General features: G+C 41.1%; 1 protein-coding gene across 3 annotated transcripts in view; it reads right to left on the reverse strand.

Annotated features, from left to right (window-relative positions):
* The window catches only part of LOC126416290 (zinc finger protein 836-like), a 208782-nt gene that overhangs the window by 116318 nt on the left and 74653 nt on the right, over positions 1–17811 (reverse strand). For all 3 annotated transcript variants that reach the window (XM_050083941.1, XM_050083942.1, XM_050083940.1), the window contains 3 exons: positions 16909–17186; positions 13951–14052; positions 3071–3186 (listed from right to left, as the gene is read on the reverse strand). In XM_050083941.1, the coding sequence (XP_049939898.1) occupies positions 3071–3186; positions 13951–14052; positions 16909–17186 (496 nt within the window). The remainder of the gene's footprint in view (positions 1–3070; positions 3187–13950; positions 14053–16908; positions 17187–17811) is intronic.

The following is a 17811-nucleotide window of genomic DNA, read 5'->3' on the forward strand; positions in this document are numbered from 1 at the left end:
CTTTTTTTATGCCAATGATGGTTTATGTGCATCATCTAACAAAAACATCAAAAAATCTCCCTAAGTGTCAAATAAAAATGAAGACAACAATCTCTTGTTAGAGATGCTGTAGGAATGGTATGCATAATTTTCGTCATACTATAACATCAACAATACACAAAAACTCATACACCATTTTTAACTTCGTAGTTTACTGTATTACACATTAAGTGCCTTGCACCCCAGGCATTCTGTAGAAAATGGTCAAAGGGCAGTGGAAATAGAATGGCATGGGTATTCTCTGCAAGTAGTCACTGTTGTGAGAAAGTCAAAGGGACTAACAAGATAATTTGGGCAACAGGGCTTAAGGATGCTCCAGCCAACTTTCTGTAATACCATAATAAGTTCCTGTGAGCTACGACATGATAAGAGGTAGCCAAAAAATGGTTCAAATGGCTCTAAGCACTATGGGACTTAACTTCTGAGGTCATCAGTCCCCTAGAACTTAGAACTACTTAAACCTAACTAACCTAAAGACATCACACACATCCATGCCCGAGGCAGGATTCGAACCTGTGACCGTAGCGGTCGCGCGGTTCCAGACTGTAGCGCCTAGAACCACTCGGCCGCCCCGGCCGATGAGGTAGCCAAGGTAACACATTTACTGAAGTATGCGTGTTTCCAGCGCTGTGAAAATATTACAGTCAAAAGGCTCTAAACAAGGGATGCCAGGAGAATGTGTACACCAGTCCTAGAATATTTGTATTAACAAGCCCAAGACAGACAGACAGACAGATAGTTTTATAGTGGAAATGAAAAGCAGATAGTTGACATAGGAGAGGAGGGAAAGGAAGGGGGAGGACACCAACAAAAAACAGAGGCACCCAGAAGTACGGCAAAAAGTGCAGTTGCCTCTGGATGCAAGTGAGATAGCAGGGATTGGGGATGCAGTGAATGTGTGCAGGCTTGGGCACTGAATAGCTGTCCTACACAATGGTAAAATATTTAAGCATATCTTTTGTATTAGATGGGTCTGATAGGATGGGAAGTACTCAGGTGTTCTGCCATACAGAGGTTAGTAACAGAGAATTGAATGGCAGATTTTTCAATTGTAGATTGGAGGGGGACGTGCTACAACTTAAATAAATTTATAGCACTGGAGTTGTGTTCATTAGTGAGAAGAAAACTTTACTATATTTTGCAAACTGGATATGCAATCCAGTCATTTTAAAGTAAATAAAGGTTAATTTATAGATAAAAATGGAAAATCCAGAATGAAATGTAACAATATTATGAAAAGGATAGTTGCTACTCACCTTATAGCAAAGATGGTAAGAGACAGATAGCCACAACAAAAGGACTGTCAGAAAGTGAGCTTTCGGGCAACAAGGCCTTCATAGGAAATAAATGCAAATAACCTTTTAATAATATTATTATTTCGTATTTACATTTTATTCATTTGATTCAATTGCTGCAGTTAGTTTATAAATTTTGTTTTCTTAAGAGTTTTCAATGTTTCATTGTGGCCAAGTTTGTCCACCTGATAAGCTCCCCACATTTCTTCAGTACAAAGGAGGAGCCATTGATCAAGACTGAAGAATTCAGAGGACCTAAGAAAATTCACCAGTGTGACAGCCCCTGCCTCACAGTGTTTTGAGGGTGAGGTGAGACTGGCAACCCTAACACATACTTTATGAACTATGGAGATACTCAAACACCCACAGCATGATTTGCTTGTTGCTGAAGTCTGTAAGTATTACCTTGAAGGAAAGTAGTATTGTTTAAAAAGAGCAGAAAGAGAGAATGAATAAGCATGTTAGGAAAATCAAATGGTGTTTTAAATGGAGACAGGTCTACATCTCTGTCAGGTATTCTGGCTTTAAGAATTATTATTACCACTTGGAGCTAATCCAATTAAAGATATGAATTCTAGTAAACTCTATAGCCCTTTACTGCTGATAAGGTGGCGGTGAGTACTTTTATCAGAAGACTGTTGAGGACACACAGAAGTAGTTTCTGTTCATCTGTATTATAATTTTAATTGCATTTCCTCATAATGCCTAGCTTGGTAGTATTATTCAGACATAATAACATTTGCTTGTTTACCTTTAAATGATAAGACAGTTGGCAACTGGAATGCTTCCACTGAATAGAAACAGTACAGCTTTCAGAGTAACTGTCTATTGGACAGAGCACAGCATCTGTGTCAATAGTTTTTCCCTAATTGGAATGGAGCTTTTAAACACAAAAATAGTATGGTATATTATTTGTTTTTGGTCGGTGGAATAATACTGTTAAAATATTTTCCAAATGCAAATTTCGGTTGAAGAAACAAAAATCCAGTAAAAATCTTGTGTATGGAGAAGCCTCCAATTTTAAGGTACTGTGATAATATTTAACAAAAAATATTCGTTGCACTTGGAAAGTGCACATTTAGTACATTTTCAGATATGATTTCCTCATTAAAACTGTAACTAATTAATTCCACTACAAACAACGGAAGTCCAGGTTGGAACATCAACAATATTATGAAAAGGATAGATTGCTGCTCATCGTGAGAATCCTTATTAGTTTGTTCCCCAACAAGGTAAGTGCAATAAGCAATAACATCACGGTCAGAAAACCTCTCAAAACCTGGAACATTCCTTACTATGTCATCTAAGAAAAGCTACTGTAAACCAACCATTACCACGAGAAAACTTATAATTAACACCCAAACAAAATTCAAATTACATCCTACAAAAACAAATGGACCATCAACTACAGCATGAGCAATCACAGATTTAATAAGTATTTGCAACTTACTGTAATGGTAACACGCTTAGTAGCAGACAGGCACAATGAAAAGACTGTTACAGAGTGAGCTTTTGGCCAAAGCCTTCTTCAGAAAAGAAAACATATACACACATTCAATGTGATTGTGTATGTGTTTGCTTTTCTTTCCTCAAGAATGCTTTCACCACAAGCTCAGTGTGTAACAGTTTTTTCATTGTGCCTGTCTGCAAATCAATGTGTCATCTTTACAGTGAGTACTAATTCTGCTACAAGTTTAAAGAGTTTGGAAAAAGTCAACGTTCTGTAGTAAACTAACCTGTATGCAGGAACATGTAGCATTAACAAGTGTCTATTCAGACTGGAGGATTTGGTGAACAGTAAACCACATCTGTGACAAGGATACTGTCTCGCAATATGCCATGCTCTCACTCTCTGAAACATATTGAATATACAAAAGTGACAAAAACGTTAAACATATAAAGTGGTTTTACATATCAACAACCAAAATTCACACATACATTAAAAAGAAAAGTTTTAAAGAGAGAGTTAAAATAGTCATGACTAGGAACCTCTCTTTCTGCAAGTTCAGTTCCTTTAACATCATCTCCTTGCATGCCAATTCTCAAGACAAAGCTTCTAAATTGTATATCTTTAAGAAGGGAGGAAAATACAATACAACAGCTTAACTAATATGGGAATAAGTACAGTAACACTGTATGTACCATAAAACAAAAGACAGTAAATGTATTATGAAGATCTGTGATATTAGGAGTTATGACAATACTGCACATGTTAAGGTCTTGAACCTTATAGCTCTCCCACTTAGATTACCAAATAACTCAGCTAGGATGCTGGCACAGCGCGCTGACATGTTAACAGAAACAAAATTCCTAATAGAACCAAAAATTTACCCCACAAACTGTTGAACTTCCAATTCAAAGCGTAAGTAAGGCAAACAGAGGTCAACAATCCTGAATGATTCAGTAGTCTACGAAAACATTGGGATTGTGTAAGAGTTTGAAGTGATCATAATACATAATTTCGAATGTGCATTTATTCTATGCTTTTATAAGTATTCTGTTGTTCATTTACAGTTGTTTGGATTGAAATAACTAGCTGCAGTTACGGTGTTTAATATTGCAACGAAGTAAATCCGTTTAAACCCACATTTTGGTGCCCCCGTCTTGATATCCAACTTAGCCAATATCTCATATCATAGCACGTTATGTGCTAAATACACAAAATCCACGTCAACCACACCACATGTCTTCGACATACTTCACAACCATAACTTCGCTATGCAAGACCAGCAACTGACTGCCGACCTACCTACAAGCATAGTTATCAACCACGTTATGGTTAAGCCGCTACCATTCTAGCAACAGAGGCCAGTTTTATGGAGTGCGCAGCTAGAGAATCAGTTCGTGCTTGCTCATGTAACCACTGAAAACACAAAATGTGCTGGCGTAAGCTGTTGCCAGCACACCAGTCAGCAAAGATGTAGCAAGGAGATCGGTAGTAGGCACTGGATCACACAGTCACTCACTCAATCAGTCAGTCTAGTTGGCATTTGTCATTCACTTGCAGAGTGGCCTTGCTTAGTAACAGGTTACGATAGCGACCAGAGTAGCGTTTATAGCGGGACTTGTACTTCACCAGCAGTGAGGCTAACGTGGGCTATTACAGAAGAGCTTGTACCACAACACAAGGACTCTGTTAAAGATAAGTAACTTCCTGTTCTTGTAAATAAAGAACCTTGTTAATCCACGTGTGCAGTTGTGTTGTAGAAAGAGGATACTGGCCACCAAACAACATCCTCTCCCTCGCTTCCCATGGTACAGGACACTACAGTGGCAATGAGGATAATTCAGTGGCGATCGAAGTTAATCAACTTGGGTGAAGCTTTTGCTTGCTTCTCTTGTATTTCAACATGCACGGGTGATAGTGTTTCTATTTCCTAATTTGTTGTTGTACTCTTGCATGGATTCCAGGAGGGAAACCATGCAGAACTAATCAAATTTCTCTTTTCGGAGACTTTGCTTGCTTTTTGCTACAACATATTTGTATAAACCATAAATTCTGTGTAAACCATGAATCCCCCCCCCCCCCCCCCTCCACCACCTGCCCCCGCACATCGGCTGCAGACGGCCAATGTGATGGATCTAACACTAGCTTTTCAGTTACAGAACCAATAAATTGCTACTTTGCTGACGACGGTACAACAACTACTGGCTGCACTAGTTGTGTCGCACAACAAACCAACCAACAAGCCCAACAAGTGCTGCAAACCAGCATACCACCGTTCCAGCAATTTAACAACACAGAAGAGGACTGGCTTGAATACCTGACACAGTTCCAAGCACATTGTGAAGTTCATCGTGTTCAAGGTACTGTAAAGCTACAATACTTTCTTTCGATTGTCAAGTTCATCATGCTCAAGATACTCTAAAGCTACAATACACTGCATTAACTCAATATTATGATCAGCAAGTCCAAGTAGCTGTAGCCAGATATCAGTTTGTTCACCAGCAGAAAAAGCCGGAACAGACGTACCACCAGTGGTACAAAGAATTAACAGGCAAGACTAGGAAGTGTAAATTTAAGTACAGTTGTGGCAACTTTTACAGTGCTCTCATGATACATGATGGTGTAACATTCAATGTTCCAGATAGTAGAATACAGGAACAGATCCTAAAGTACTCTGATACATCACTTCCTCAAGTATTGCAAATTTTAGAGCAATACGATTCGGGCACCATAGCGGCTGATAAATTTGACCAGGCCCCAAATCGACGGGTCGAGTCGCCCCTTGCTCGCGACTGCCCCAAGCAGCCACGACGACGAGTGTGTACACGGCCACACGGACAGCCATGTAGACATATAAACAGGCCTGTGAACTTAGTGAAGTCCAGCCCTAGATGTTTTGCTTGCCATAAAAGACAGGATTGCAACGTGTTACATGTTAGGAAAAAAAGACAGTGTCCAAGCAGTTTTTCGCAATGGCACAAAAACACCAATTTTGCTCGTGCAGATGCAGTGAACGCTGTGTTTCCAAAACCTAAAACAGGTTTTGTCAAAAGTAAGATTAAGGTTGTGCCGTCTCCTCGCCCGCATGCTGTGCAACGATATTCTAACAAACAATTTGTCTCATTAAGAATTGCTGGCCATCGTGTGAACTTTCAGTTAGACACAGGTGCCTCAGTATCTTTGCATAATCGTGACACATACGAACAGTTAGGCTCACCACGCTTTTCTAAATCTAGCAAGCACCTCACTGCTTACAACAAACAGGAAATTCCAGGGCTTTGACAGTGTAGTTGCCTGCCACTTACAAATCTCACACTCGGACAGTGAATTTTACCGTGCTGGAATCAAGATACAGTGAGAACATATTTGGTTTAGATACCTTTTTGTTTGGACTTAGCATCCAAGACAATGTACTTTCAGTATCTGCTTTTGCACCAAAAGACAATGTCGCTAACTTGCTTAAAGAATTTCGTAAACTATTTTCAGAAGGAATGGGAAAAGCTAAGAACTTTGTAGCGCATATTACACTGAAAGACAATGCACAGCCTAAGTTTTTCTGGGCCCACCGCATTCCAATTGCTTCAACAAAGTAGCCAGTGAATTGAAAGAATTGCAAGATATTAGGGTAATTGTTCCCATTCAATTTGGTCGATGGGCAAATCTTCTCGTTTTGTTGCCTAAGCTGTCTGGTCACATTCGCATGTGTGTTGACTTCAAGTCTACAGTCAACCCACAGACAGTAGTTGACACCATTACTTCGCCCTGAGAAACTCATGGACAGGAAGTTACTTTTCTAAGATAGATTTGTGTGATACCTACTTGCAAATACCTTTGGATGAAGAATCACAGAAAGTGTCCGTAAATACACATTTAGGACTGTTCACAAGTATTTGCCTAAGCCCTTCGGCAGTGCTTCCACACCTGCCAATTTTCAACATTACTTGGAACAGCTGACTGCTAAACTGCCCTTTTGTTCAAACTACCTTGATGATGATGTCGTCTCAGGTCGTACACCAGAGAAACACATTGCCAATTTGTGTACTCTCCTTCGAGTGTTGTCAGAAGCAGAATTCAAAAAACACAGTGTCTTGAATGCACGGAGAACCAATCTACTCCCCCACAGACACTCGCAGTTTCGCCTAAGATTCAACTGCCATGGCAATGAGTGCACACTGACTTTGCAGGACAATTTTGGAACAGTTGTTGGCTCATAGTGGTAGACTTTTTTAGCAAGTTCCCATTTGCAGTACCTATGGCTTCTTCCACATCACGTAGCACCATTCAAGCTTTGCCTCCATATTTTGCATACATGGTTTACCAGAAGAACTTGTGTCAGACAACGGACCACAGTTCACTCCACGTTGATTTTGAACAAGTTTTGTGAACAAAATGGCATTTGTCATGTAACAAGTGCTCCGTTTCACCCTCAAGACGGACCATCACCAGCAGAACTTCTGCATGGCAGCTGCCATTGTGTGCTGCTACACTTGCTACACTCACCTAAGCATCCGGCACCTCTAACAGACCACAAGTATCGCTTTGCACAGCGCAATCTTGTTCCTTTCAGGGTTTATGGCAACTGTTGGTGCTGGGAAAGAGGCTTGATCCAGAAACACATTGGCTCTTTTATGTATTTGATTGCTGGTCCCGACAGTCTGCAGTGCCGCCACCAGAACCAAATTTGTTCGTGTAACTTGCCCCGTGACTCTGCTGCTTTTCTTCCACCAGATTCATGACCTCAAGGGACCACACAGCCTTCGCAGCAGCCCACTGGTGCCACCAGGGCACCCCAGGAGGAGCGCATGGACAATGCACCCTCGTCCCCACCGTCCCTGCTGGCCGACTCAATGGACCTGGACCCACCATCACCATCTTCGTCACCACCCCACAACACACCCTCAGGCCTGGACATTTGACCTGGCAGCAGTTTTCCGAAGGATGTTCCTGTTGCCTCATAAGCCAGATAGCAGAGCACCGTCGGGAGTACACCGTCCTCCACAGTCATGGCTCCTGACTCATCTCTATGTCCAGCGTCAGGCCTCCGTCCCCATTGTTGATCACAACCTCCGTACACGACAACGGTGCAGCATTTCAGGGGGGAGGAAAGTGCTGGCGTAAGCTGAGTCAGCACACCGGTCGACAAAGATGTAGCATGGATATCGACAGAAGGTGCTGGATCAAGCACACATATCAGGAGAGAGGCCAAAGACAGACTCGCAATCATATGCTGCCAACACCCTCTCGACCACAAGTATTTAGTTCACCGCCGCTGACCAGAGGGCCTCACTCACTCACTCACTCACAAACAACACATTCTAGTTAGCGTCTGTCATTCACTCGCAGAGTTGCCTTGCTTCGTAATAGGCTACAACAGTGACCAGAGTAGTGTTTATAGGGGAACATGTATTTCACCAGCAGTGAGGCTACATGGGCTATGACGGAAGAGCTTGTACCACAGCACATGGACTCTGTTAAAAGTAAGTAGCTTCCTGTTCTTGTAAATAAAGAATCCTGTTAATCCAAGTGTGCAGTTTGTTGTAGAAAGACGATACCAGCCACCAAACAACATCCTCTCCCTTGCTACCCATGGTACAAGACACTACAGTGGTGATGAAGACATTGCACAAAGTATAGCTACACTGTTTCTGCAATACAAGAGGACATGGCTACAGAGGTGAACGACATGGCTACAGAGGTGCAGGAAATTTTCGCATCACCAACAAGCACCAACCATTATATGGCCATCCAGAATGCCTTGATTACCCACATGTCACAGTCTGTGACAAAGCGGCTAGAAGTTTCCACCCCATGGAGCTAGGTGGTCACACTCCTTTCCACTTACTGTGCCACATTCAGACTCCAGTGAGTAACACTGTTAATGAAGACATCTTATGGAATATCTAGTTGTCGCATCTTCCACTTGATGCACAGAACATACTGACAGTATGTGCTGGCGATCTCAACACGCTCACACAAATTGAAGATCGCCTTGTGCCAAAATGGACCCGTCCACGGTGTCATGGCTGTTTGTCCACAGCCTCAAGCAGATAATACTCTTGCTGCATTGCAAGCACAGAGTGCCGAACTTACTGCACAAGTTGCTGTCCTGTAGACACAACATTTAAGTCGCCAGTAACATCGCCACCACTCTCAGAGGAAGTGCATCCACTCTGCTACCACTGCATAAGTCTGTTGGAATCACAGGCAATTCAATTCAGACACGTGAAAACGCAGTCCCCCATGTGAGATGGGAAATGCATACGATGTCAGTGATGATGGTGACTGGCTCATCAGATGGCAGCCATCAACTGTTCATCACAGAACATATACAAAGCTGCCATTCTTAGTGGACACAGGTGCTGACATGTCAGCATATCCATCTGCCCAGCAACCTCACTCCAACAACGATGACTGCTGCCTTTTTGCAGCCAATGGTTCCACCATTCAAACATACAGTCGTGCCACAATGGTACTGAATCTAGGCCTCCATCTTAAGTTCGAATGGCAATTTATTGTGGCAGATGTGGTACACCCTATTCTCAGGTATATTTTTTTTCATTCTATGGATTCCTACCTGACCATCATCATTCCTTCCTTGACACTAATACCAACTTATGCCCGCCCAGTTGGCCGTGCGGTCTAACGTGCGGCTTTCCGGGCGCGAAGGAGCGCCTGGTGCCCATCACGAATCTGCCCGGCGGATTTGTGTCGAGGTCCGGTGAACCGGCCAGTCTGTGGATGGTTTTTAGGCGGTTTTCCATCTGCCTTGGAGAATGTGGGCTGGTTCCCCTTATTCCACCTCAGTTACACTATGTCGGTGATCGCTGCGCAAACAAGTTCTCCACGTATGCGTACACCACCATTACTCTACCACACAAACATAGGGGTTACACTCGTCTGGTGTGAGACATTCCCTGGGGGGGGGGGGGGGGTCCACTAGGGACCAAACCGCACAATAACCCTGGGTTCGGTGTGGGGCGGCAGAGGGGTGAAGTGGACTGTGGTAGTCGTCGTGGGGTTGTGGACCACTACGGCTGCGGTGGGGACGGAGCCTCCCCGTCCTTTCTAGGTCCCCGGTTAACATACTATACAATACTACCAACTTAATTAGTACACAGTATTGACAATACTGCAGTCTGGACGATCACAGATGGTTTTCCGTTTGCAGAACTATTGACGCAGTTCCTGGAAATCAATCAGCAACTACTTCCACTAGCAGGGGTAGCATTTGATGATGCACTATATTTTGATCACACCAGGAATGCCAGTTCATGCTTGACATCATCATTTAACATCAGCAAAGTCGAAAGTATGCTCGCACTTGGAATCTGCCATCCGCCCAGCAGTAGTTGGGTGTCCCACTCCACGTAATCTCGAAGAAGAATAACAGATGGCACCCTTGCGGGAATTATAGACTGCTCAATGCCAGGATTAGCCCTGATCATTATCCAGTACCACACATCAAAGACTAGGCAGCCATCATTCATGGCAAACGCATCTCTCCATATTGGACTTCATACGTGCATTCTATCAGGTACCCGTTCCTCCAGATGATGTAGCTAAAACTGCTGTATGCACCCCATTCGATCATTTGAATTTACCAAAATGACTTTCAGACTATGCAATTTTGCACTGACCTTTCAACAGTTCATGAACAAAGTCTCAGGCAGTCTTGATTTTTGCTATACTTACACTGATGCCTTGGTGGGGTGAAGCTCGGACACAGAACACCTAGCACACTTACACCAAGTTTTTACACACCTCTGTTCACATGATTTACTTATCAGTCCATTGAAGCGTGTATGTGGACAGCTAAGGTCCAATTCCTGGGTTACGCCATCACCCACAGGAGAGAGTCAAGACCATAATTAACTTTCCACAGCCTTCGACAGTATGAGAGTTGTGACGATTTCCCAGCACCATCAACTTTTTATCACTATTTCGTGTGCCATCATGCACTCTTAGCTGCTCCATTGAACAACATAATACAAAGTCCACCAAAACGAACAATAAAACTGCTATGGACTAGCAAGGTCGAACTGGCAGTTACCAAAGTAAATATCACTATTGCAGAGGCAACTCTGTCAGCGCACCTAGTTCCGTGGGCACCTCTCACTCTATGGTTGATGAGTCTCCTGCCACAATTGATGCCGTACTGCAACAACAAGCAGATGGACACTGGCAGCACTTGGCATTTTTGAAGCAAGAAGTTATTTACCGATTTCAACAGAGCCTGGGCAACCTGCGATCATGAATTGTATGCAGCATAAGGCACTATCAGGAAGTTACAACACATGCTTGAGGGACAACAATTTACACTGGTCATAGTCTCTGATACATATTTATTCTTTGCTGTTGTTAATACTCCATTGCTGTCCATGTATAGTTGCTTGGACTGAAATGTCTAGTTACTGTTATGGGGTTTAGTTTTGCAATAAATTAAATCTGTTTAAACCTGCAAGAATTTCATTTTACAATGAAATGCAGAAACTATGAACTAGATATACAACCAGATGCAGCCACTTACTCACGCAGGCAAGTACCAAACTTCTCAACACAAATTGATCACCGGAGTATTTAAAACACATTACTATGCATCCTTATTATTCCAATGGAACCACCATAAATGCTGTACTTATGTTTATTTGGAATATATTTCTTTTGGGTAAGACAGTAATTTGTATACATGTATGAAACCTGAGACTGCTGTAGGAAATTTTGCCTCAGACTACCGTATTGGTCTGTCAGTAAAACTTATTGTAGTTAGACCAGCATCTTCCACTACTGCTATACTGTTGAACATCTCTTTTCCTGTGGGTTGACATTATCTCACTCATGAATTAATTATAAATGCATCGAATCCATGTCACACTGGTGTAAAACAGTACCAGACACATGTACTAACTGCATTACACAACATGGACACGTAGTTTTACACTTTTCTTTCAGTTTCCAAGCAATTCCATTAACTAAAAACTGTCCTCCTCCATCATGAGTCATCCGTTCAAGAACTACTAAGCAGCTATTCCTATGCAACATAATGTATCTCAAACTATAGCTGTTCCAGTACATTAAACTGCATCAGAAATTGATTGCAGATGTTCGATATCTGTAACAAGGGGTGGCCGCCAAACCCCACGATGTCTGGAGATGGTTTCACCATGGTTTTGTCACGTGTTGAAGACACTTGCCACAGCAATGCTCAAACACCCAACAAGTTGTTCAGTTTCTGAAATTCTCATGCTGAGCCTCTGGGCCATCACAATCTGCCCTTGGTCAAACTCAAATAGATAACACACCCTCCGCATTCTACACATGGGCAGCACGCTCACTGATACTACCAGCACTACACATGTGTCTGACTAGCAGTCATTCCTCGCCAGGTGATGCTGCTATCTCCTGGACAGGTTCATATCGATAGTAGGTCAGTGGTCATAATGTTCTGGCTGATCAATGTATACTTAACTGTTTACACCAGTTTAGGATGGTCAGACTGATTATGGATCAAAATGTGACGAAAGAAGAAACAATGGCGAGTGAAATCAAAAATCTATTTTTCTGAGTGTACATTATGATTTAGGAGTGGCAAAAACACAGTAGTTTCTTCTCCGTCCACAAGCCATAAAAAAATACCCACAATTCAAAATCCTATTATGTACCCTTTCCACATATGTCTTAATAACTGATCAGTTCAGAGGTACATATTTACAACTAGGCCAAGGTGACTAGTTCTCAGGCTGCAGTAAAAATGACATTAATATCTGTGAAATTCTGTTTCTATTGTGTTAATCCAGGCCGCACAATAAAATTGTCAAATGTCAAGCTGCTCTGCAGAATAGTTTCAGATTTTAGAAACAGTCTTTTTTTATTTTTTTATGTTTATTCAAATGATCAGAAGGCAGGAGGAAAGGTTAAGGTTTAAAGTCATATTGATGACGAGGTCATTAGAGATGTAGCACATGCTTGGATTTACCCTAAGAGGCACAGGGAGGTCATAGAAAACTCATGTTCTGCTCAAATTTGTTACTGTGGCTCAGACATGGGTCCACTACATGTTACAAATGATATACCAATTTAAATTTTAAAGTGGTGGATGAAATCTGCAGGCCAGATCACCTAACAAAAGGTTAAGACAGTAGCTAGATAATTATTAGGCAACCATTCTGTATCAAATGAACGACAAAATACAAAAGAACTGATCTGGATTGCACAATAAAAGTGTCTTCTTTTATTAGAACAATGCTTGTATCAACAAAAGTGCCTTAGCAGTGAGAAATCTGAAGGATTTAAGTCCTATTAGTTGAAATGTCCACCCTATTCACCAAACCTAGCACCCTGAATTCCAACTTTTCATACATCATTCCAGATTTGTGGCTGGAAATGTTTGGAATTCAAAGGGTTGTGACAGCTGTACAGGTATTTTGCTGACCTTCCAGAATGGCACTTCAGGGATGGAATATAACCACTAAAAAATTTTGGACAGTGCATGTGCTAAAAACGGATTACCCATAAAAATAAGTGTACTTTTTACCTAAAAGCTGTCTTTTACTTCACCTTGACACCCTGCCAAACTTATGCATACTTCTTTTGTGGTCGTCCTTACTCATACTGTAGTGGTGAGCATATAAGAAGGTGGATGATGTGGGAATTCTCAGCAGACGGGAGCAGTGTACCACAAGATACGCAAGCCAATAGTGTTAGTCTGCTGTCTGTCAGTAGTGTGCACTTGGGGCGCACTTAGAACATTTAGTATTGATTTTAATGTTGATGTATGTATGACAAGAGCACTTAGCCAGTGTAGTTATTAGTGGTGGTATAAACAAGATATGTCTAGTGTTGTGTTAAAAATGATGGTAATGTTCTAAACATACAATTATTTTGCACAGATTGTCAGAAGCAGAAACTGTGGCCAATGTGGCACTTGCAGTAACACTGTCGGATAACAGAATAGGCAGCAAGGTGCTGTGTGGGACAAGGATACAGAGCACTCTGGCGACCCTACTAAGTATGCTTTGTCTGTCGCTGCACAGAATGCTTCGTGAACCCACCTATTTTACTCGCACACAGCTACAGTTCGTGATGTCAATGGACGTGAGTACATAAGTAGCACTTTCTCTCAACAGTACATTCAGTGTAATATGTGAAATGCAATAACAGCAGAGAACTCACCCTGATATGCTTTGGAACAATAGCATCCTGTTGTGGAGGCCACCTGCCTGGACGGAATGCTGATCGATTATTTAGCTGCATTCCATAATGTTCACCATCAAACTGCAAGTGGACAAATAAACCATGATTTGGGTAATGATTAGGTATAGTACGTAACAAAATGAAAAGAAATTTTATATTTTCAGTGTACTATTGCTGCCACCATATACAGTGTGATACTTCCAGAACTGTTTAAGATATTGTCATTCTATTTTGAGCCAGATGAACTGTGAAAAGTTTTCAATAAACAACATATAATCTCTTTTCATAGCTATATTAACTGCAAAGACATTGATATCAACTCTTCTTTTTCAATAGGAATACTAGTAATTTCTACTGCTAATATCATAGTTCTTTACAAGTAGAATTCAACAGCACTTTCCACGAAAATGATATATTTAGAACTTATGATTTATCTGTTTTGAATATGAAACTGACTGCTTTTTTATGCGGAAGTTTGTGATTTCATACCCAACTGAGGAAATTAATCACATTGGATTGCATAGCTGTGATATCAGTACAAAAGGGACATAGCTGAAATTTAGCTTTCATACTGTCTGTCTCATTCTAGTATGTCAAGTGCTGGTTAGTTTGAAAACATAAGTGTCTTACACAAACCAAGAGACACTAGGTATATTACTTCTCTACAAAAAGTGTAGAAGCAACACAAAGGAACAACTGAGCTGTACCCACAAAGGTATCCTGAAAGATGATGTTCAACAAGAATGATAATTCAGTGAATGTGCGAGAAATTGCTTTTGGAAAAGGACCGGAACACTATGCACAGGGTAAGGACCAACCCTGGAACCAGTGGATCAAACAAAACAACGTGTTCTGGAAGTTGTTGTTCATTATCTGTATGTTATCTCTAAAGAAAGTAGGACTGCGTCTGGAGTAAGCCAGCCCAGTATTCTTCACATTTTGAGTCAAAAAGCTTCCATCTTTTTCATTCTTTTGTGATTTCCTTTTTGTTTGTTTTGCTGATGTAATTATGCAATGTAAGTGTGTATCTTGACACTAAGCTCATGAAGCATTGTGATTATTTAATAATCTTTATGCCTCAGTTCCCTGTTTTACAAATCCATTCAATTTTTGACATGCGTCTTTAAATCTAAGCTCTGGAAGCAACAAAAGCAGAACTGCCACTATAGTTAACTGATGCCACCTCTACATTTACACCTACATCTATACTCTGGAACCAACCGTGAAGTGCATCGCAGAGGATACCAACTCTTAAGGTTTCTTCCTGTTCAATTCACATATGGGACACGGAAAGAATGACTGTTTGAATGCCTCTTTGTGTACAGTAATTATTCTTATCTTATCCTCATGATCCCTATGTGTGTGGTACATAGGGGTTGTAGTATATCCCTAGAGTAATCATTTAAAGCTAGTTCTTGAAACTTTGTTAATGGACGTGGTATGATATACCACTTCACCAGCAGAACTGCAGAGGGCGAATGAAATTCTGTTACTCGGTTCTGAGGCAACTTCAGGACAACATGTTGTCCAACCCACCTCCTCCTTTCCTCCAAATTTCACGGAAAGCTGAATCTAAGATATTGGTAAGTGCTGATATTGCCTGCAGGGAAACCAGCAACTGCTGAAATTAAGTTTCTCAGGACAGCCACAAGTTGCATTCACTATGTTTTATTGGTCGGTTTCACTCTTAAATTTAGCAAGAGCATCACCACAAATGCTGGAATTAACAGTTTAAAGTACAGTAATTGGTCGATTGCATTGCTGATGTCAGTGACTCACTGAACCTCCAACATTGGCACTGTAATCAGCCAACTACTGTACTTTAAACTGTAAATTCCTGAGTTTCTGATTATGATCTTGTTAAACTCACACTGGTCCATAAAACATACAGAGTGCAACCTGTGGCTATCCTAAGAAACTTACTAAGAAATATGGATTATTGGGCCTTTGAGAATCAGCATTTGATGACACAGGTTGAACATCCGAGGCAGTGGAGTGTGAATGCATGGAGCATGATTCCTGCAGACTACCTGATTGGTCCCAACTACTCCGAAGAAACCTTAATAAGTAAACAATTTGCACAAATTCTTACCGAATTGCTATCAGTTGTCCAAGAGAGAGTACCGCTTGAAGTGGTATCACCACGATGAGTACATGGCTCACTACTCACTTATGGCTGGGGAAGCACTTACACGATGTGCAGGTTTTATCAGTCAGTTCTTTCTCTGGTGGTAACTCAAAGGTGAAGAGGGAGAGAGCTCTCAGGAAGAGCCACTAATTAGAACACCCCCCCCCCCCCCCCCCCCCCGTGTTTCTATCTGCAATCCAATGTCTCCTCCATTCAATGATTTATCACCATTCAGTGATTTACCACCACATAGCAATTTCTATAGATAAAAAGCTTTCCTCTCATGAGCTGCAAACTATGTTTGCATGTAAATTTTGCACATGCTTTACTTTCAAGGGTAGATTACAATTTACAGTTGATTGTTTCACAACCTATTGCATTTTCTTGCTGATGAGCAACATACAGACAACAATTTGAATCTGGATTTCCTCTCACTAAACAAGAGTCCAGCAGTTTCATTACCCCACCACCTCATTCAGAACGAAAGACATGTCCAGACATTCATATAGTCTTTCTTCCTCCCTTTTCTCACAGTAGAAGGTGCCAAGGTCCATCTCCTTCAACCATATATTTTTAAAAATACATAAAAATATCACTCTTAGAATGAAGTAAGAGGAGTCACCAGAAGAAAGTTCCTTTGCAGATGATACAAAAAGAGCACAGAGAACAAGAAACATCAAGACAGTAACACATTCCCCAAAATTATGGTCAGTCATTCTTCTAGATCTGTCTTATATTTCCCATTTAAAGCATTCTTTTATCATTTCCCTGTTTTGGCTGATAATCTTTGACAAGAATTTCCGACAAACCTTAAAACAACTGCTGTTGTTGAGATGTTTCTGCAAATATGATGAACTTTTGAAGATCTGTGCACAACAGAAACATTCCCATTCCCACAAATCATCTGGCACATTAGCAGCAGCATCACTGCCCAACTTTACATCAGACTTTCCATCCAGAGGCAAAGTCGACGGCTGTTCGTTGTCTCGTTGCAGTTGCTGCTGGAGCAATGGAGGAGACGCAGTTTGTACTCCAGCATCGACACACTTCTCCTGATTCTCACACAAAGTGACAACTGGAGCAGAACCTTTAAAGAGAGATAAAGCAAGTTATTCTGTGTTCAATTAGTACAGTCACACAGTAAAAGATTTGCCAATTCAACTAGTCAAATATAAATAAAAGCGTCTGTGATCAAATAATGAATAACATAATAAGAATATGTGTCTATGATTCACCAGGTGACCCTCAACTAATAGAAAAAGTGAAAAATCAATCAAAGCACAATGTACTTACCACTGAAGCATACAAAAAGATTTGGAATTCATTTTAACAGTGAAAGAAATTACTGCCAGAAATCATTATACACTGGGCAGTCAGGATTTCATTAATCCAGGAGCTGTTGTCTGTTTTCGCAGAGCACATGAGTGCAAACATTGATCAATCACACTTCACAGTGAGAAATGTTCATTTTTGCACTAGTGAGTACTAAATCAACCACTTTCCACACAATTTAAATATCATACAAAAATATGTCACATTACCTTTAAAAATGAATGATCTTTTATTGAAGCTGTAATATAGATCTCCAATGGAGACACAATGGTGAATACAGAGGATTGTAAATCAAGCAATTGCATGGCTATCCTGATGTAGATTTCTCTAGATGGGGATAGATAGATAGTTACTTAGTTATTAATATACTTATTTATTTG

Source organism: Schistocerca serialis, chromosome 8 (assembly GCF_023864345.2).
Source record: "Schistocerca serialis cubense isolate TAMUIC-IGC-003099 chromosome 8, iqSchSeri2.2, whole genome shotgun sequence".
NCBI lineage: Eukaryota > Metazoa > Arthropoda > Insecta > Orthoptera > Acrididae > Schistocerca > Schistocerca serialis.